Source organism: Netta rufina, assembly GCF_964035555.1.
Source record: "Netta rufina genome assembly, chromosome: 11".
NCBI classification, from domain to species: Eukaryota; Metazoa; Chordata; class Aves; order Anseriformes; family Anatidae; genus Netta; species Netta rufina.
Window position 1 is genome coordinate 4,441,166 of NC_140134.1, and position 21,619 is coordinate 4,462,784.

Genomic DNA, 21,619 nt, shown 5'->3' on the forward strand with positions numbered 1-21,619 from the left:
AGGGTTCAGAAACTGCCAGGGAGGGAAATCAACAGTAGGGCATCATCATCTAGAAACATGTGAAAGGAAAACAGCTGAATGAGCAGGTGAGTGGGAGTACAAACCACGTGTGAAAAGGGGAACGAGCCAGTAGCTGACTGGGAGGGAGAAATGCATCAAAATCAAACAGCGTGGGTGTGAGGGACAAAAATAATGGAAAGATTCAAAAACATAGCAGAGGACAAGGCTAAAAAGAGACAACAATCACAGAAAACTAAGAACAGAAAATGCACAGATGAGAGAGCACGAGTGCAGTAAATGGGGTAGGAGTGGAACAATTGCCATATTGAAAAGGTGATGACGGATGATACGTGAAGCCAAAAGGCTTAAGGGGAGAGTTCTAATAACTATTTAGTGCAACGACGGGTGTAATGCCACCTCAGACCTCATCGCTTCTCCCTCACCCAAACTCTTGGCAGCCCAGCGATGCTGGGAGCCGCTTGATCCCTGTCCTCTGCTCAGGGAGCCGGCCCCCCTTAGGCCGCAGGCTCTGTCAGGGGGCTCCGGACACGGTGTGTGTGAGGAAACGGCCGACCAAGCGCTCCCAGCCGCCTGGCAGCCGGGGCCGAAACGTGGCTGCCCGCGCCCGCAGCAGTGGCCCTAACGTGCCGCAACGGGCACTGCCCCCGCCCCCGGGACCCAGCGGCGCCAGAAGAGACTCGCCAAGGCCTACGGCCCGACAAAAACACCGGCGGCGGGGCCGGAGAAGGAGCGGCGCCCGCCGGTTGCCCGGGCGAGGGCGACGCCGCGCAGCAGCCGCCGCGCGAACAAAATGGCGGCGGGCGGCAAGAGCGGGGTCCGGCGGGGCAGCGGCAGCGGCATGCCCGGGGTGAGGCGGCGGCGGCTCGGGCTCGGGCGCGGGGCGGCGGGCACGGCGAGGGGCAGGCGGCCTCAGCTGGGCCCCGTCCCGTCCCGTCCCGTTTTCTGACTCATCCTCGCTGCAGGTGCGGAGAGCGCCCGGCGGCCCCTCGCCGCCCGCTGGGAGCAGCGTGCTGAGCGGCGCGCTGCTGGCCAAGGAGGCGGAGTACAAGTAAGGAGGCGGGGGGCGGCGGGGGGGCGGCGGTCCCTCAGCGCCTCGCCGGACCCCGCTCGCTCAGCAGGGCTTGCGGTTCATCCCCGGCGTCGGGATCTCTCAACCGCTTTTACCAAATGCACGGATGAGAGTACTAAAAGTGGGGTTGGAACTTTTTTTTTTTTTTTTTTTCCTCCTGCTGCTGCAGTGCAGCCTTCCTACCGCCGTTTTGCACAGGAGCATCGGGGTTGACTGCGTGCTGCGCTAGGCCTTAAATCACTCATGGGCATTAGATTTTTCTGCTTAAAAATAATAATAAAAGAGGTATTACTTTTAAGTTAGGAAGATCTAAGTGCTTAAGACTGTTTTAAAAAAGGCTTAAAAGTTCTGAAGCTTCAGAGAGACGCAAGGATCCCGAAAGGCAGCCCCAATTAGAGACCAGTAAACACCTTGCTGCCCTGGTGTAAAAACACACACACTCCTTCCTCTCAGTTCCCAGCTCCTGTAAGCAGGGAGGTGATCCAATGTCCCGTTACACTACGTGAAAAGCCATAAAATGACACATGCAAAAACATGAGCATATTTTAATCTGTGTATATGTATGGTGATACAATTAAATGAATATATAATTAAAAGGTATGTGAATCCTGACCCAACCCCTGCTGCTAAGTACATGTAAGATAAGCATTATAAGTAAAAACAAAAGTGTTGAGGAATTTAAGACCTAAATGTGTATTAAGCAATGACATAACAGAAAGTAAGGGGCTCCCTCTCCCTCTCAGAATCATAGTCTAAACCTTACTGTTAAATATGTATATGGTATTTTATTATAGATTTGACAGAAACCCAGGAAACTGAATCAATTTTAATAATATCCTGAAGTATATTTGGTAGTTCATTTGTAGGAGTTATTACAATTTCATTTAGTTAAGACGGATACTGTCATAATTACATTTATATCTCAAATCTTTCAGAAAGTCATTGACAAGCATTTGTACTTTCAGGCGACTGAATGCAGAATTAGAAGCAAAAACAGAAAAACTTGTGCGTCAGGCTGAAGAAGTAATGGTGAGTACGCTATGCAGACTGTTACATAACGTAGCCTTGGTTCACATGCACACAGGTTCAAGTTTCAAAAGAAATTATTTAGACCATGACAACTAAAGGTATTTTGGTTTCAAATTCAGTCTATACTTTACTTCCTATTCTCTTCTTCCTTCAAAATTGTGAACGTCTACTAAAGACACATGCAGGAATAATTTCTGTGTAAGTTCATCAGGTAGGTAGATGTTCACAGATGCATAGAGCACTTGCGCAGATTTATACATAAAATCACATAAAAACATTTTATGAAGTTTAAGTAAAGTGTCTGCAGATGTTTCCATGTCTTAAATAAAATGTTATTTTAGTATTTGAAAACCAGATACTTCTACAATAATCCTAGTGAAATAAGATCTACATTGTTCAAGCTGAAAGGAATATAAAGAATAACAAAGAGAAAATATGTAGTTAGTTAAAAGGAAGCTTTCTTAAAACAGAAAAATTTCCTGTTTGTTGGTAGTATCTTTTAAAATTGTTTTGGCTGTATACCAATTTTTATATTAAAATTGTGCAAACTATGAAAAAGGGAGCAGGGGTGGTCTGGTTTATACCCAAAACAGTTCAGAGAAGGTGCTCTGAATATTAGAAATATTTATTATAATGTCACACTTCAGAAAAGGCCTAGAACCCAAATCCTTAAATATTCTGGAAAGGTACATGTAGTTTGTCTACTGTTGAAACTTCGTTTTTGTGTCCTATGAAAACATGTTGCCCTCTTGAGTTCTGATAAACTGAGGTTAACTGCTTGGCATTTGAGCAGAAGCAGGTGAAACATCCAAAATAGCATCTAGTTTCTTCCATTTAGAAAAACAGCAACAACAAAACCACTTTTTTCCCCTCCTCTAAATGCAGCAGCAGATCAGATATTCTTGGGACACTTAATATACCACATAGCACTGCCCGACTGCACAGATATAACAACAAAAGAAAAACAAGTCTAAGTTTAAAAAAGAAAAACTAAACAGGACAACTGCATTTAGTTATGTTTTCTAACTGTAACTTAGAAACATAAGCTAGCTGAATGTGCAGTGTTAGATAGACTAAATTGTTTCCTTAAGTACATAAAGCATATCAGTGTCCAAATTATGGCTGTATTGCATAAAATAAAACAAAGATTTATTTTTAAGGGTTACTCTAAAATAAATAAAATTGAAAATTTGTTTCACCTGCTCTGCATTTGCTTTTCCATTTCAGAAAAAAATAAGAAAGGGTAACAGCATCTCAGATGATAAGTTGGGCAAAAGTTTTATGGTAAAAAGGCGGTAATTACATGTTGTGGAACAGAAATAAATGCTTGGGGGTATCAGCGGTATTTTAATTTCTAGCTATCTTTTCCTATGTTTGAAAAATTCGTTTCTATGGTAGATTAAAGTTTCCCTTTTTTCCATAGACTATAGTTGTGATCTGTGATTTAAGAATATATATTTAATCTTTAATGATTTATACTGTCTTTTTTTTTTTTCTTTTTAATAAAGAAAAGCCAACAGGAGACACTATCTAGACCAATTTCAGTACAAACTCAGTTACATGAAGATGACAGACAGAGGTATGTGCTTTACAATTGCTTTGTATAATTCATGGCGAATCTTTGGCCATGATCTGCACACCTTGACTTGCCCTATTTGTGCTCCAGTTTTGTCTTATTTTTGCAGCATACTGTATTATTGGAGTCTGGATTTTATGCTATTTGAAATAATTGATACTAAACAACTATTTGTTGTGTTTTCAAGGAAGTCTTAATTTTGCTGAAATACTCTATCTAGGAGGCTAAGTAGCTCTGACATCTGTAAAAGTAGGAGCAAAAGTAGCAGTTTTCTTTACAATACAAACCAGTAGACACTGAGCAGTAGATATTTTGTAACCAGTTCAGCTGATAAAACAAAGAAATGCTGGTTCTCTTCGTTCTAATTTAACTTGGCTTAAATGCTTGTGGGACAGGAAGTGTGTGATAAAAAACAACACAAAAAATGAAGATAGACAAACCTTCAGCTGCCACCCTCTGGTATTTGGTTATCATTACACTTCTGAGGCCCACATGCCTTTGGTCTGTCGGAATTGGGCACAGCTGGAGGTTTTGGCCTGTATGTTCAAATTTGTTACCTCTAGACTGGATACCTGACAATATTTACTTAGATGTTCAGGGGCATTATTATTTACTCAGTTGTTCAAGGGACTGTATATTGATAACACACAAAGTGGGTGGATTTGAGATACACTAATATGCAGTTTAATCAAAGATCTGAGCTGGCAGATTCCTAAAAAGATACAAGGGTCAGACTACAAGCTGTTTCAAATGTTAAGCTGCAGTTGGGAAATGGTTTTGAAGTAGTATATATGAAAGTCTTCTAGAGATGATCAAGTAATTACTTTTGTGCAAAGTAAAAGTGAAAAAAAGTTTTCAATGACCATAAAAAAGCTTTTCAGTACGCAAAAAATGAATGACTACAAGTCTGTGATGGAAGCCTGACTACACCAGCAAAAAACTTCACTGCTGTAATTATGATTATTCCTGAGCCGTTTTGAGGCTGTGTGCGTCAGCTGTGGAGGTGAGGAAGAAAACAAAAACCACATGTATTATCAGTAGAGCTGTGCTTTGCGAATTTACTCTAGATCTTTCTTTAGTTTTGTGTTCTGCTGGATGGATTTTGACTACTAGACAGAAGATTTTTAGGAACTTCAAACCAGAGTTTGGTTATAGGGCTGTTTTACAAGGTAATGTGATCAGAGGAATCAGCCTGACAAAGAGAGCTAACAGCTATGATTGTATGCATTTGAAATAAATGGAAGTGCTGAAATAATTAGGAAAATGTTGGCAATTAGCACATCAGAGTAGCAGCTAATCTACCAATTACTTACGTAAATTAATAGGTCTTAAAACAACCACAGTCTGTGTTCTAGTAAACATTTTTGTAAGAGAAGAATTGAAATCCCATGGTGTAGTGGGGGAAAAAAAAAAAAAAAAAGAAATGTGTGCAAAGAATTGAGCACGCTGATCATCCATGAGTGAACATTGAGGCCATTCAATTAGATTAGCTCCAAGTATTTAATATATTTTTTTCCAAAATTATGCAAGCAAATATGCCACAAATCTAAAGGAAGCACTTAAGATGATTTTGAAACCATTTTCATTGTTTGCTTTATGGAGAATGAATGATAAAGCAACTGGAAAGAGGGGCAAACGTTGAAGCAAAGAAGGAAATAGAATCAGGAAAAAAAAAAAGACAGGTTAAGTGCAAAAAAAAAATAGTAAGAAAAGTTAAAAAGAAAAGGTAAAAATATTTAAGCCACTCTCTAAGTCAGCATGTGTTTTAAAAATAAGTCATTCAGGATTTTATAGCTTAATTTTTGCAGAGAAACTCGAATAACATGGAGACAAAGCCGCTCCAGTGACACTGCATTGAAATCAGCTCTTGTTTACACTTTCACTCTTCAGCGCATTGCCAGGCTCATGGCGCTGGGATCTGTATGCGCATGGGCAGGCACGCTATAGGCTTGGAATAGGATTAGCAAACAAAGGGTTTGCTCATGCACATGCACCTCGTATTTACATGCCGAGATGGAATTGTTAACCATTAGCTTCTGTTTCAGTGTCACCACAATCGCCCGGCTGTTTACTAGTATATCTTTTCAGGTTTTAAACATTAATTTCACTTACCAACTATAGAAATGTATTACAAGGCTTTAAAAATGTATTGTCATCTGTGTGCAAAAAGAAAAAAAAATATTAAATGAGTTTGAGCAATTCAGTGAACAATGAGGCTTTTGTTTTACATTTTTGTCTTGTGAAGGCAGCCGTGAGACAGCAGAAATGGTAGGATCAAATTAGTCTATGGATGGAAAGAAGAATATTGTTTGCCTCAGCGTCAAGTGCTGGATTTTCATATTTTTCAGAATAAGATGCAACTTATTTCTGTGGCAGAAAATCCTCACCTTCCACACGCTCCTGAAACTAGCCAATAGGAGGGAGGCATGAGGAAAATAGGGTAAACAGACAAAAACTAATCAGCCTATTCTTGAAGTCTGTTGCCAACCGCACAGATGATTTTTTGATTAATCTGGAGCTTTGTGCAGATAATTCTTGCTGATGACTGATGGGTGTCTAAAATTTGTAAAGACAAGACGTAAATATTTGCTCAAATCTGCTGAGCCAAATCATTGAGGTGACCTGATGTGCCTAGATTTTAAGTTTTGTTACATATATTTTTATTTATATTTTTATAAGCTTGCATGTTAAATGAATAGCTAGAAGTTGTAAAAGGTGGTTAAAAAGTCATCTTTCAGTACATTAATACAGATCTACAGAACTCAGATGCTAAAAATAAATTATATGTATGACAAGAAACTTGAAGTTAATAGCATATAGCATGCTAATACTTTCTTCTTGCTTCCAAGAGATTTTAAAATAATCATTTAACCTGAAGTTTAGTTGCTAAGAAGTATGGTTTCCAGCCAAATAAGCAGATAAGAAAGCTGCTCTTTCATTCCTGGTTTTTATCTGTAAAATGGATACAGTATTTGTAATATGCATTTCAGACAAAATTCTGAGGCTTTTTTTTTTTTTTTTTTTGGTATAAATTACTCCCATCTCGTATTCACTTGACAGTTGCTGTCCATTGACTTAACAACAGTCAATCTAAGCATACTATGGCACTCTCTCCTAGGATGTAGAGGACACTGATTTATATCATCATTTTCTTTGCTTTAATTCAGAAGCTTGAATGTCAGGTAAGTGTGTGAGTCACTGAACTGTTGGTGATCTTTGATAATGGTTTGTCAGTCCAGCTGTTGAAGCTGTTAACGCTCCACAAGCTGGCAAAGTACTCCCTGGTGCAGGGAATCATGGATCAAACAACCCGGTGTTTGCTGCAGTCACCTGAATGGCAAGAGATGAGATTCAGATTGCAGTACATAAATAAACTCTTATGTTGGAGACCATACTGGAATAAACATCTCAGGCTCGCCAGGTGATTTACGTGGCAAGTGAGACAGAATGGAATGACAGAACGCAAGTGAGCTGATGATTGAACTTGGTAGATGTTCCTACGTATTGCTGATTGTAGGTATATAAAACATTACTCTCCTCATTCAGGTGGTGGTGGAGTTTTATCCTAAAATGGTTTTATATACGCATTCAGTGTATTTCCTTTTTTTGTTCCTGCAGAGATCCACTCTTTCCTGAAGTTTCATGTCTTACACACTCACATACCAAGGTATCAATGTCAAAATTATCCTGGTTAATTTCTCTTCCACGTATCAGTTATGTTTTTGAGATTGTGCAACACAGGGGACTTAAATGGGTGGGAAGCCGAAGAAAAATGGTGTTCAAACCTGAGTGCTGCAGGGACAGATGGACCAATATTTTTTTCTGCAGTGCCACTTGTAGCTAGGTGGACTTCTATCACATTTAATTTCTTTAAGTTTCTCTTCTGTAAAGCATATCTGTCACTTCATGGAAGTGTTCAGTGCTTTGAACATCAATTTAACAATTCTAAGTGCAAAATATCAGAACCTAATTTCATGTCTTCCTTGCTCAGGATAGTATTAGAGGCAGTGCTGCAGTTTTCTAGTTGTACTAATAAACTAATAGTCAAAATAACTTAAAGCAAGGGAAATAAAGTGGAAAAAGGGGATTGAGATTAGGAACAAACTGTAAAAACTCAAAAGCCTCCAATTTACATTGAGTCTTTTAGGAGGTGAGCTAAAGTTTCCAAAACGTTGTTTTCCGTCATTTATCAGAATACAGTAGAGAAAACTAATTTTGGAAGATTAGTTGCTTGGACGAAAGTAAGAAAATATTGTGTTGGGTTTTTTTGTTTGTTTTTTTTTCTACAGGGAATTTATAACATTAAAATAATACTTCTAAAAAAAAATTGAAACCATAATAAGCACTGTCCAAAGAAATGCAGTCTGTTGACAAATAATGTTTCAATAATATCTGAAAGCCTTGCTTATGCATTCATTGATTATGAGTATGTCTGAAAGAGGTCCCACAGGCAAGTAACTATTGGACGTGTTATAATTTGGGCATATGGACATAAAACATGCAAGATAAGCACTCGTACAAATAAAACTGAAGAGATTTGGTGCTCTCCTGAGATTGTGAGGCTTTGAAAATCGTTCTTACTCAAATTCAGGGATACTTTTCTATATGAAAAAGGAGGGGAAAACAAACAAAAACATACTAGCAAGTAGTAATTTCTGATTAAAATCACTGCTTTCTGGAAAATTTTGTAGCCACTAAACAAGAAGAAATGTGCTTCCGCGCCCATGGCTCACAAGAGACCATATTCTGGAAGTAAGGGGAACAGAACAACTTCAAGGTATATTATGTATCTCTTTTTTTTTTTTTTTTTTTTTTGCTTATAATAAAATATTTAATTGCTGTTTTTGTCTTGCAGGTTATTTTTATTCATATATGCTGCTGTGTATAGGTTTATCACACAGAGGCACCAAACTGTTTCCTCTGTAGTCAGCTCCACCGTGTAGCTGTCTCTGTTTACTTGCATGGAGCACCTGAAATCATTCCCAAACAGCTGATTATGACAATTGAACTGTTGCTTTCTGCCCAAGCACTTCTCAAGGCTAACAGTTAAGCTGCTAACTCCTTCAGTGAATGCATGCCTAATGAGCATGCTTGTGGGAGATAGATCTGGGGCAACTAGAGAGAGAGCACACTTTGGTGCTGCAGGCTGATTAGTGATCAGATACGTGATGCTATCTAGGGTCCCTGCTATTTTTGTGAATCATGGGCTTACGGGACAAGAGTTGGTAATAGTATCACAGCTTTCAGGGTTTTTCACCGAGTGCTGAAAAGCTTCAGCTCTGTAGACAGCAAATTTGAGGTCATATAACCAAAAATTCGAGATCTGGACAAAAGAAGAGTAGAAAAGTCATGACAGAAATCTTGGGGGCAAATGAAAGCGGCTACAAGAGAACATACAGACTTAGAAAATAGGATGGAAACTGTCTACAAGATGGCACAATGTGAAATTAGCACAGGCCAGTATTATCTTTTAGGATTTAGAAGTCACTTGTGGATCGTTTGTTCCTCTTTGGCTCAGGTGAGGCTGTCGTGATGGCACCATCTCATGAGGTTTAGAAACAGAGCTGTGCAGGGAGAACCTTTAAGATGAACGCAAAGTTGTGGGAGAAGTGAACTGGCATGGGTTTTGAGGCTGCGTTGTAATAAGGATACATTTGAGTAAGATTTAGGAGCTTCAGATGATGTGGGAACTAATGTCATTGTTTTATAAAAGAAAGCTGAGGAGATGGCCTCTGTAGCAGCTGTCATGTATGTTGTGTTCATCAATGTCATTACAGGCTCTGGATCCAACTGTAAATCCAACTGTAAGGATTAACGAAGTTTCCTACCCAGGCATAATGATACATGAGTTGTGGCAGTAAGGTGGGAATGTAGGTAGAGAGAACCAAGTTGGAGAAGTTTAACAGCATGGAGAAGATATAGTCAAATTTAAGGCTGAAGATAGCAGTTTAGACCAAAAGAACATTCTTCTGTTTATTTCTCTTACTCTGATTTAGTTTTGAAATTGTCAGATGAGAAAAACACCATACTAAAAGCTTAGCAGAAAGTGGTATTGTTTCTCTGCCCCCCATGGTCTAATACATGAACTGATGTTATTATGTGGAATACAACAAAGGTATTTTACATAATGAAAATGGCAAGTTGCTTTCTTTCATATTAAGATGCATCAATGGCAACAAAGTTGCTTTAGGTATAGCAAATACTATATTTTTGTATTTTTTTAATTATAAATTTAACATCTAGGGCTTGTGTATTTATTTATTTATTTATTTATTTTTTTAGTGCAGAAATAAGTCTGGAAGCACAAAATGCTGATCATGTTGCAGTACTGGAGGATTGCATAGATTTTTCTTTAGCAAAAACAATAAGTGAAATTGAAGAAAAACTAGATAAAGGATGCTTGCCAGATTGTCTAGATGATGACATTATTCCAAACATTGGAAACGAAATCGGAGCAGGTAGGTTTCTTCATATGGTTTCATACTTTATTCTTACTTCCTGACTGTTAGTAATGGTTTCTTTAGGGGGTGGGGTGGGGTGGGGAAGTAGACATTACAGGGAAAGTTCTGAAGTCCTTAATTTATATTATGGTAAAACAAAAAGGTTTGTTTTCTCATACAGTCCTAAAGAAAGATGAGATCACATAGGAATAACCACGGGAAAAACTGATTTATTTTTTTTTTATCCTCATCTCCTCCTTTCTGAGTTGACATTTGAATGTTTACATATGTTGATTTGTGGATACAACTTGATTCATTTCACTCAGGAAATGAAAATGCATGATCCTATGATGCTAAACTTGTGTTTATGTGTACACAGAAAGTGCACTAGTGCGTAGGAGTGGTATTAATCTATTAGGAGGGTTGTGCAGTCTACATGTAATTCCTTGTTGTGAGCAGCATGAAATTACTTTTTGTGTAACTACACAAATTACAGCTACAGATTGATTGCAATGTAGGCATGCCCTGCAATATAGTTTCCTTGATTTTAAACTCAAAACATACTATAATGTACAGTATGACAAGAGCTTCCAGTAATTTTCTGTTTTGAGAAGAGCCTCTTGCAGTTTGAATATGCTGTGTTCAGTCATTAAAAAAGAAAAATCTATCTAAAGCAACTCTAAGAATGAGAAACTTGAAACATTTATCTATAAACCTTACTTTTATCTTGCCTATTTCTCTTAATAAACAGTCAATATTGTGTGTTTTTGAAAACAAGATGATGAAACTGAATTGTTCTTGTGTTGGTCTTGCCTCTTCTCTGCATTGAGTCATGAGTACTTGTGGGTATTAAATAATAAATTTTTATGTTCACAGAAGCTCAAATCAGGTTTCTTAAGGCCAAGCTACATGTTATGCAGGAAGAGCTGGACAGGTTAGCGAGTGAATGCAGGAAAAAGGTAAGATCTGAGTTTTCTTATCTGTAGAAATAGAGTATATCCCCCTTTTACAAATAATCAGAATAGAATCCCTTTATCTTTAATTAGGCTTTCTATTTTTCCTTTTTTTTCTCTTCAGTTAGTAAAGAACTAAGGTTCTATTAAAAAAAAAAAATCAAGAATAGTAATTTCTGTATAAACATAATCTTAAACTATAAGCTTTTAAAGCATACTTCATGAAAAAGAATTTGAGACAGAAATGAATGATTAGTACTGAAGATGTGCCCCAGCTGTAGGGACACTGTGGTGCTGCAGTGAGGAGGAGTCAAAATACAGACCCATGATACATACAGAGGGAAGATGAGTAGTACCCAGAGATGGGTAATAGAAGGAGAGGGATGGAATGAGAAGTAAATCAAGTTTGTGAAATTTAGTCAGGTACTCTGGGGGTCCTTGGTAGGAAAAAAAAAAAGTGGAAACAGCTCATTTGTGATCCACTTTCAGTGGAATATTGTAATCAAAATGGAAATCAGGCTTTCCCATTCTCAGGACACCATTCTTGCTGTGAAGGTTTTGGGACTACATGTTTAGTGAGTCACGTTATGAATTTAAGGAAAGGGGAGACTATACTGGTATCTTTCTGCTACAGTGTACTACGAAAGAGTTTTTTGATCTATACTGTCTGGCAGTATACTTTCAGGTGATGCTCAGAACACCTCTAGAAAGGTAAAACCTGAAATAGTTCTTGTCTGTCTGCCAGAGGGATCACTTTTTCATGCATTTGGAACCAAGCAAGGATTTTGAACTGCCTTTTTTTTTTTTTTATAATTACGTTATTGTTGACTGTGGTCTCTTAACTTCAGAATGTTTTTTTTTCCTCCTTTTCCCCAGGCCCAAATTTATGATGACATTCAGAACATATGCTAAACCACCCATGTTTTTTTCTCTCAAAGTTTTGATTGAGAGTTAAGAAGCAGGACGATATTAAAATTGTTTTGGAGATAGGTACCTAGAGAAAATCTGTAGAAGGAATTAGATTTTGATATTTTATATCTGTACTTGAGACCGTATTTAATATTTATCAATGTGGTTACTTCTGCATTTCTATATATCTATGCTGTGATCAGAAAAAGGCTGTAACATCAGCTTTTCAAGACACTTTCACTTTCAGATTAAACACCATTTTGTCAGTAGCTATAGAACTTCAGCATTCCATGACAAAAATACTATGGAGTTCAGTTACTCTAGCAGATGACAGGAGAAAACCTCGTACCTACTTCTGCTTCCATACGACTCTGTATGTAGTTTCTGTGGTGTGAAAATAGCTTTATTACATTCTGAAGGCCTCAGGAAGAACATACTTGCAAAGCCTCGAGACAGACTGTGAGTTTTGCTTCAATTCACAGTACAATTATTATAAGGAAACCTGTTTTAAATATAAAGAATGGGAATATCTGAGGTGCATATGGTCACCAAGCACTCAATATTAAGAACCCATTTCCTATGTGAGAAGCATGTATTGCTGTGGGCTGGGAGGGTAGGAGAGACTCCTGTTGTGTTTTTTTTTTTGTTTTTTTGTTTTTTTTTTTTTTTTTAATAGAAACTCCACTTTCTGTGCATGCCTTCTTATGTTTTTGATAAAGAAGTGAAGGGCATAATGTAGCTCTGAAATAACCTACGTTAGTATTCACAAGCAGTGTTTAAAAGGTTATAAATGTAAAATGCCTTTAAATTATAAGGCTTAATGTGGGATATAATTGCCAGTAGGTCATGAAGCTAGTACAGGATTCACTTTATGTTGAGAGAAACCTGGATTTGAATACTTGATGCATCCTGGAACATTAGCTTGCTTTTAAGTCAAAACCAGGTAATCCTTTAAAACATAAAGGATGGATTATCAGTAATTATATGCCCTTCTTTTTGCTAGATTTTTTTCCTAATTGTGTGCATTTAGCTATTCTCAGAAAAATGTCATGAAATATCTATGTGCCATTGTTATTTGTATAATTCCGTAACATTCTGATGGTTCTCACAGCCTTTGTGTTACAGGAAACCACATGTTTTAGGTATTACTACAAGGCAGTCCCAACTTAAAGACTGCAGAAAATTAGATGAGCAGAAAAATATTTTTTGAAGTACTGCTCTGGTAAACTCATGATCTGTTTCTTTAGTTTGTCTACAAAGCATTGTGAAATCTATCACCATCTAAAAATTTTAAAATAACAGCATTTAAAAAATGATTATATCTACAATATATAGACTTGTAGTTTTATTTACGAAATATTACTATCACAATATTCTACTGCTTCCTTGCAACATTTTAATTTGTTTTTTGTTTTTGCTAATTGCTGTCAAACAGGATGATGAAAATCAGAGTTTAAAGTCTCGGCTTAAGGATACTGAGGAAGAAAAGACTAGGCTGCAACGAACAATCAGTGTGCAACAGTCACAGAATGAAAAGTACAAAATGTTGTCACAAGAAGCAAACAAAAAAAGTGAAGGATTACAACAAGAGGTCATTGCACTAGGAAAGGTATTGCAAATATTAGTCTAATTTATCTCATGAAAGGGGAAAAAAGCATCAAATCACCCTCTTCAGGCTGGTTTTGCAGATTAGTATCCAACGATCTCATTAGCATTTCAATCTTTGGTAACAGTCTTAGAAAATGTATCTTAATATGGTCTAATCACTTTGTAGAAAGAAGAAATGACATTTTGTTAATTGTTTTTCTTCTGTTTCTACTATCGTATATTCTGTATTTTAAAATTGTGTGAAAGATCTGCAGGAGACAAAGCCACCTTTTGTGACTGCTGTCAAAGCCATAAAGAAATCTTGAAAATACAGGGAAATTGTATTTTTCTGGTTTTAATTGTAGTTGCTAAAAATTAATGATGCTTTTGTGGTAAATTGCAGAACCTGGTGGAAGTTTTTAAAAAATAAATAAAAAAAAACAACAACAAAACTGCAGGTCATTTTAGTATCCTCTGCAGGTAGAGGAAAGGATGTCTCTTTATTCTTTGAAATGGACTATCTGAAAATCAGCCACTCCAATTTGGATGTATCAAAATTAACCTGGCTCCTCCTGCAGGCCGCATGTGCAGAATTGTATACGTGCCTAGTTACAGCAGATGGCCTCTATACCCAGCTTTGTTTGTTTGGAACTTCATCGAAGAGCAGCATGTGTTTTTCTTTAATTACTGAGAGCTAGAGAGGTTGACATCAAAATCCTGCACTACATATAGTAGTGTATAATGGATGTAATGTAACCAGGAATGTTAGTCAGGAATGTGGGGAAAGCAGAACGCAACCTGTAGCTTAACAAAGCCTCATTATACCTCCACTGTATTGTACTATGCAACTGTATAGGTGTTCTTTCATCTTAGTGTTACGAAGTCCTGGCATTTTAAAACTAAAATGTGCTAAGTTTGTGTGTAGTTTCTGCGCGGATACTTGGAGATTTTGAGTTCACTCAGGTACGTACCTTGATTGTTGATTCTGTCAGGAAAATGTATGTTGGTTCTTGCATATTCACAATTAGAAAATTTATCCCACCATTTAAGATGCATCCATTGCAATTAAAATTTGATTCACATCTGCTGTACGGCTACCATATCCAAAATATGGTCTCTATTCCAAGTTTACTTAGATTCTCAGCAATTTAAGCAACTTCATTAATCTCCCAGTTGCTTTTTTTGTACGCACCTAGGCAAAGAGTTTCACCAAGTTTTCGCAATTTACCTGAAACATCGTAATTAATTTATTTCTATGTTTCATTCTTCTGCTTTTTGGTCTCCCTGACTCTTATCTTCTTCTAAGCATCTGCCCTCATCTAGGTGATCTAATAAGCGTTATCACCATTTTCTGTTTGCTGCCTGGTTGGAAGAATATTATTTCCTCTATGTTCTCTCCCACTTGTTAACTCAAATTAGTTATAATGTCATATAAAGTTTAGGGAAACATCAAACTTTTGCTCTTAATCCTTTCAAGACTTTGTGCAGGGATTTTATGGCTTGTCTTGAAGAAAATCAATGTTAAACATCTTCTCTCAAGTGTTTTATGGGGGATGGGGGTAGCACCAAAAAAAAAAAAAAGTTGAAGCAACATCTTTGCCAGCTGCTGGGGAGGTAGATTCACCAATACCATTTTGAAGAGTTAGTGAGATGCAGCTTGCTCTCCTCTTCATCCATTTTGGAGAAGATTTCCAGCTTCCCAGAAAGACCCAGTCCAGTCATAATTTACCTTTTTTTTTTTTTTTTTTTTTGGTTATACTTGTCAATTAGATGTGTACCTGGGTGCGATATAAGCATACTAAAGTGTATTTCTTGGATAACTGATGGTTACTTAAAGTAACCACCACAAGAGCTTGTGTGGAATTAAGGAAATGGAACAACTGCTCAGAACATGAGAGCCTAAGAGTAAAGGGTTAAAAATAAGATGCTCCCCCAACCTCAGTTTGTTTAAAATAATCTTTCTGTACACAAAATTTGATACTTTTTTTTTTTTTTTAAAAAAAGTCTATTTCTTTTTCACAAATGACAAGATGTGCTCTTTCTGCCAGAATTGTTTATTTCTTCTACTTTGTCTTTTATCTGTATGCTCTGATCTTTAATCTCATTACTCTGTTTCTCAGCTTGGTCTCTTTTTCTTATTTCCCCACTTACAGCACTATGAAATACCCTCATCAGAGATAAGAGGGAACTGTTTTGATTGTTGCCATAAACACTGGATGAACTATTTTCTGCTAGATGAAATAGTTACTACCCTGAGGCATTAGGGTAGGTTGTTTTAACTTCTAGTTTGTAATTACATGTGATAAGCTGTGAGAAAAAGAGGTAAAGAAGCAGTTGCGAATACTAGCCACTGCTCTGAAGTCTGCCACAGCCTGAACATGGCAGCACTTTTCCCCATTTTTCAGACTGGGCATAGCAGTGGTCTTCTGTATCAGTCCTGTGGACTTCCATGATCAGCTCCACAATACTCTAAGAGAATGCTAAAAGAGAGCTTAGAAAGACTTTTCAGGATTTAAAAGGAGGAGGGAAAAAGGGGATAACAGTGGTATTAATGGTCTTGGATTCTATTCACAGGCCACAGAAGTCTGTTAAGTTCTCAGGGATGAGCATTGCTGCAAATGTCTTGGTTGTATGGTATTCATTAAAGTACCATGATTCATAACGTTTGTTTTTAACCTTTTCTTCCTACATAGGAACTAGAGCATTTAAAGCGTGTACAAAAGCAGGCTGCAACCAGTCAGAGTGCAACAGAGGTTCGCTTAAATAGGGCCTTGGAAGAAGCAGAAAGGTATAAAGTGGAGCTTAATAAACTGAAGCAAAGTAACAAGGTACAGTGGTTCAGAAGAAAGTTTCAATTTGTGATTACTCAATATTGCTGACGTGAGACAAATAGCTTTGGAAGTACGGTGTCCTTTACAGACTGTCCCAGAAGTTACTAACAGCAAGTCATCAAGGGGCTTGATAACTTATCTCTGATGATAGTGCCTTAGGAAGAAATGCATAGAAGAAAATGATAGCCTCTCATTTTTTTTGCCTTTTTTTTTTTTTTTGGATAATAGATGTCCCTAGAAAGGGGGGAAAGTACACATACACAACTAATAAAAACACAGGCAAACCACATTATTAATTTTGATGCATCCATTTGCTTGTCTGAAATGTCATTTGTGGCTACTATTTGTCATTTTGTTATGTTATGCCAAGTTTCTCTGTTTAAAGCTTCACTTGACTAATCTATTTCTCATTTTTTTCCCATGGTAGGATGTAGTTAACCAAGAACTCAAAGCAATTGAAGAATTAAAAACAGAAAACAAGAAACTGCAGAAAGAAAAAGGAGAGCTAATTGCAGGTTTCAAAAAGCAGCTCAAGTTAATTGATATTTTAAAGAGACAAAAGGTAAGGACACAAATGCTGTTGTATTTCAGATAACTCTTAACTGAATTTGTCTGTTGTCAAGTTACGTACTCACATACATGTAAGCTAGAGCCCCAAGACCAGGAAGTTGGAATACAAAGGAACAGCAGCTTTTATTAGCACATGTTGCTAACGTTTTTCTTTAAAGTAAAAGCTGCTCCTCTTTTGAATTGACTCCATTCCTAATTTGGAACATATCCTGTTATGGTAAAAGATTACTACTGACGAGCTTCGAGACAAAGAATATATGTTCAAGAATAAATATTGTTCAGGTTGTAACAGCAGCTCCCTGCAGTGCTGTATCAATAGAATCCATTTTAGCATGTGAGGTTTTTTTTGTTTTGTTTTTTCCTCCAGCATATTACTTGTATCTCATCAGCTATAATATAGCACCCTCCCAGGATTAAGGCATTACATTTCAGACTCGCATTGTTCCTGGATTCTCAAAGTGCATCCTTTGCAATTAATCCTGCTTCTTTGTACACATGTACAAATCTGCCTAAGTGCAGATCTCCCTGTGTGTCATGGAAAAAAAAAGAGTGGGTGAGGGGAAGAGTATTTAGCCTAGGTGTGAATTTACTAGAGTCAAGGATGGGAGTTGATCTACGTCCTTTTCTAACTCCTGGAATGTCATGCATTCTTGGAGTCACAATGACATCTACATGGCCGTGTGGGTTCCCTATCTACATGGCACTGGCACCTAGCCTTATTTTGAAAGTCATTTGTTTGTATATTCGTTTAATATCTCCTTCACTTCCTCTCTGAGGGCATAGAAAGAAGGACAGGGGCTTCTGCTTTCAGCTTTCTTTAGTATGTGAAGCTGAAATTGAATATAGAGTAGGTAGTAAAATACTTGCTAAAAATTCATTTTGAATGGAATCACTGGTAAAGACTGTTCCTGAAACACTTTGAAAAATGCGTTTACCTACTCTGCAGTGTCCAAATACCAAATACATTTTCAGCATACATCTATCAAATGAGCTTTCATGGAGCAAATTGAAAGAACCTGTAGGTTTTCATGAAAGCAAATTACAGGGAAAGGAAGATACATTAAGAGATGTTGCCCAAATCAGAAAGTCTCTCCCCTTACTGTCAATGCATGTAGGTCTCAGAGTTCACACTTCTCCCTCAAAGGACTGCGTTACGTTCACGTGCTGTTACTTGTATCGGTTTTCCTTCTGATGTTGCATGGAAGGTTTGCAGAGCTCTGTACTTCAGAGTTCTCTAGATAGGCTCTTAACCTGGTAGAGCGGTTCACTCCTGCTCACTGCTGAATCTTTATCAATCCCAGTAACTGCAGAGTGTAGTAGGAAGAAAGTATCAGTGATAGAGTTAAGGCTCTGCTTTTTGCACTCAAACCACAGCTGTCAGCTAAAGAAAGCAAGTAATGGCGACTTGTTGAGCAGAAGGATCTTAGAAGGACTAGCCTTTACAGTAAGAAAGTAGAACATGTGCCCTTCAGAGTGCTGCAGTGATCACCAGACACTTCGTAAACACTTGTGAAGTTGTTGAGCCTCCAGAGAGAAAGAACAGCCCTGTATGAAGTGGCAACTTCATAAAACAACAGGCACATACTTATCCCAAGAACGGAGAACTGCAGTGGGGAAATACACCCTTGAATTTGGAATACATCTCCAACACGGGACAAAGGAGAACAGAGAGTTGGAATAAGAACAACTGGGACTGCTCATGTACTTCCAGTAGAAGAGTTTTTCTGGCAGAATTAAGAGGAAATCTTGGGAGTTCATCTAACAGAAATACTACTAGCTTAGCCTTGTCTGGCCTCTCTAGCTCTTTAATGTTATTTTGAGAACAACAACAACAAAATGTAGCATTCACTCAAAAGATCATTTCCATGAGCTAGCTCACTGTCCTCTGGAACATGAAATGCATGTCTCACGGAAACATGTGTCCAGGGACAGTGTTTCTGTTTGACTGAGCCAGAAACATAGTATCAGATAAACCATACATTTAAAAAAAATAGTTTAAAATACTTAAGAAACAAAACTTAACACATTTTTAAAAAAATATGAATACCATAAGAGAACTGCAGATAGTAGAGAAAGCAACTTATCTTCTGTTATTAAAAACATTATGTACTCACAGAAAAAGGATGTTGTTAATTGTTGACCTTTCTGAACAGGCAACAAGTAGAAAAACCTGAATGAAAATGGTGCTGACACTGCCTTTTATACCTGGCAGCAGAAGGAGCTGGGAAGTGCACTAACACTCACCTGAGGCCGATATGCATAATCACCAGAAGACCTTCAGGTTGATTTTACATCAACCTCTTGTTGAATTAATGAGGAAAACCTAGTTTGGGTCATTGGTGTAGTATTCATGTGTAGTGAGATGCACAAAGCAGGTACAGATAGTCTGGAGGTGAGGATATGCTACGATATGCTGCTACCACATGAAGAAAAATAAAGGAAAAACTACACAAAGTAGTAGGATGAGTTGCAGCTGGCAGCAAGGAGGTGTTGGTGTCCAAACTGGACTCTTTAGACCATTCTCTGCTTGCCTTGAAAGAGAGAAACTCATAGAAAATCCTAGTTTTAAAAGGAAATTAGGGAGTTCGTCTAGGTTTTACAGAGCTGGAGGGCGCTACACTATCAGTGGGAATTGCTTAGGCTTCTTTGTTGTTGTTTGGAACTGACCATGTGTCTGTATAGTGAGAAAAAAATCAGATACCTTGTAGCCCAGACCTGTTTCCTGTTCTTTAGAACATAGCCATTCTATTAAAAAGGGCATTCTGAATGAGAACTGCTTAGATAGGACATGGTCCTTGCCACTTGCAGTGTTGGTAAGTAAAGAGAGGCTGTTGCAGTGTGGGGATGTGGCATATTTGTGCTAGATGCTGACAGCAGCTGCAACCCAGTGAGCTTGCAGGGCTTCCTGGCTGCTGTGCCTTTCTGATTGGCAGCTCTGTGCAAATGTGCGAGCCATTGAGTACTTGTTCTCTCCGCAATCACCTGGATGATGTTCTTCCAAGCAATTACATTTTTTTTTTAAACAGAAAATAGCGTTGTAATAAGTTTTAAAGTTCAGTTTGTTCCACTCAAGGTTCTGTTTAAAGTATCCTATATAATATGCTATATCCTATATAGACATGCCATAATGAACCCCAGATACAGGGCAATATAACAGAGTAGTCTGCTCCAGATACCTCTCAAGGTGTATTAATGTTATGCTTTGTTTTATGCTGATTATGCTCTTTGTTACTGGTACTGTATTCCTTTGCTAAAATACTCAACATTAAATCATGCATTTTAGAAGCATTAGTAGAAGCATTAGTACTGTGAATGAATCAATGACGTGTTTAGCTTTAAAGTTAGCTGAATATTGATCAGCTTGAAAGAATGAATACACAGTTTCTCAGATGTTTTTTTGGGGGTCACGGGAGGTGTCAATTTTCTGGTAATTTCCATGCCCTGTTAAAACGTATTTTTAAAGTAATACAAAGAACTAAGAAAAACTACTGATCCCACTTGACTAGAGGTGAGGTTGCATTATTTAGCATAAAATTAACCGCAATATCCTTACACTAAAAACTGAGAATTTTGCAGGAAATATGAACAAATTTGAAGCCCCTTTCAGCTATCTCAGTTACACAGGACTTTATATTTGTCATTCGCACTAGCATGTCTTCTGATCCTGATTTCTTTTATTTCTTTCGAGATGCACATTGAAGCTGCTAAGATGCTTTCTTTTACTGAAGAGGAATTCATGAAAGCTCTTGAGTGGGGAAATTACTGATTCAATAAAAAAAAAAAAGTTTGAAATACAAGTCAGATGAGACAACCTTTTGGCACTAAAAATGTTTGTTAATAAATCACAGTGATTTGTTTTTTGTTGATTCTGCTTATGTTGAAATTATTTAACTCTTAGAAGCCTGCTAGCTTATGTTGCAGTATCACTTGAAATACAAATTGCTAAGCTTCAAGTCAAACTGTCCATTCTGTGGTGAGCAGAGGCACTGAGAATGCAAGCAAGATTCCAACAAGGGAACTGTTATCATTTTTGTTTGTTTTAGTATTCAGAAATGTTTGTTAGATAAGGTAATGCTCAGTCCAAAGAGAAGTCAGCGTTTAGTCTTAGAAAATTCCTTATTGCAATAGAAACAAGTTAACAAAACTGTCACATCCTTTTCAAGCATTCACAGCTCTTCTGTGAAAACATTCATAACTTGTTTTAGTTGTTCATCTTACAGCCTGAGTGGCAAAAACATACCTGAGAATTGCCCCTCAATGTCCAGAGTGATTCTATAGATCTGAAAGAATTGTATTGCTCAAAATTTCTACTTGATTTAGTCAAAGTAAAAAAACTTGCCTCTTTCCCTGGCCATCAGCTGCTGCTTATGGATACTGTCAGGAGTGATGGCTCCATACTCACAGGCGCCCTACTGGCATTATCTCCTTGAAGATTTTATTATGTCATCGTTATAATCAAGAACTAGATAAAAATGTGAGTGTAGATGAGCTGTGTGCCTTAATGAATGGGAGTAATAAAGGTCAGTCCTGGCTGCATGAATCTTTGTCAAATCTCAGCTATTTCAATGTATTCCTCCTACACAGCAACCTAATAGGAACACAACAAACAAACAGTAAATTTATGTGCACAAGTA

The 21,619-nt window shown here is 37.7% G+C and overlaps 1 protein-coding gene across 1 annotated transcript; it reads left to right on the top strand.

The window, feature by feature from the left end:
- Window positions 1-811: 811 nt before the first annotated feature.
- TEX9 (testis expressed 9) lies at window positions 812-20,751 on the top strand (the record flags this gene model as incomplete). The annotated part of the gene is made up of 12 exons (XM_084293716.1): window positions 812-868; window positions 984-1,069; window positions 2,056-2,119; window positions 3,628-3,698; window positions 7,314-7,362; window positions 8,387-8,472; window positions 9,978-10,153; window positions 11,012-11,094; window positions 13,433-13,606; window positions 16,278-16,412; window positions 16,843-16,977; window positions 20,674-20,751. The coding sequence occupies 12 exons, from the start codon at window positions 812-814 to the stop codon at window positions 20,749-20,751; spliced, it is 1,194 nt and encodes a 397-aa protein (XP_084149842.1).
- Window positions 20,752-21,619: the final 868 nt, after the last annotated feature.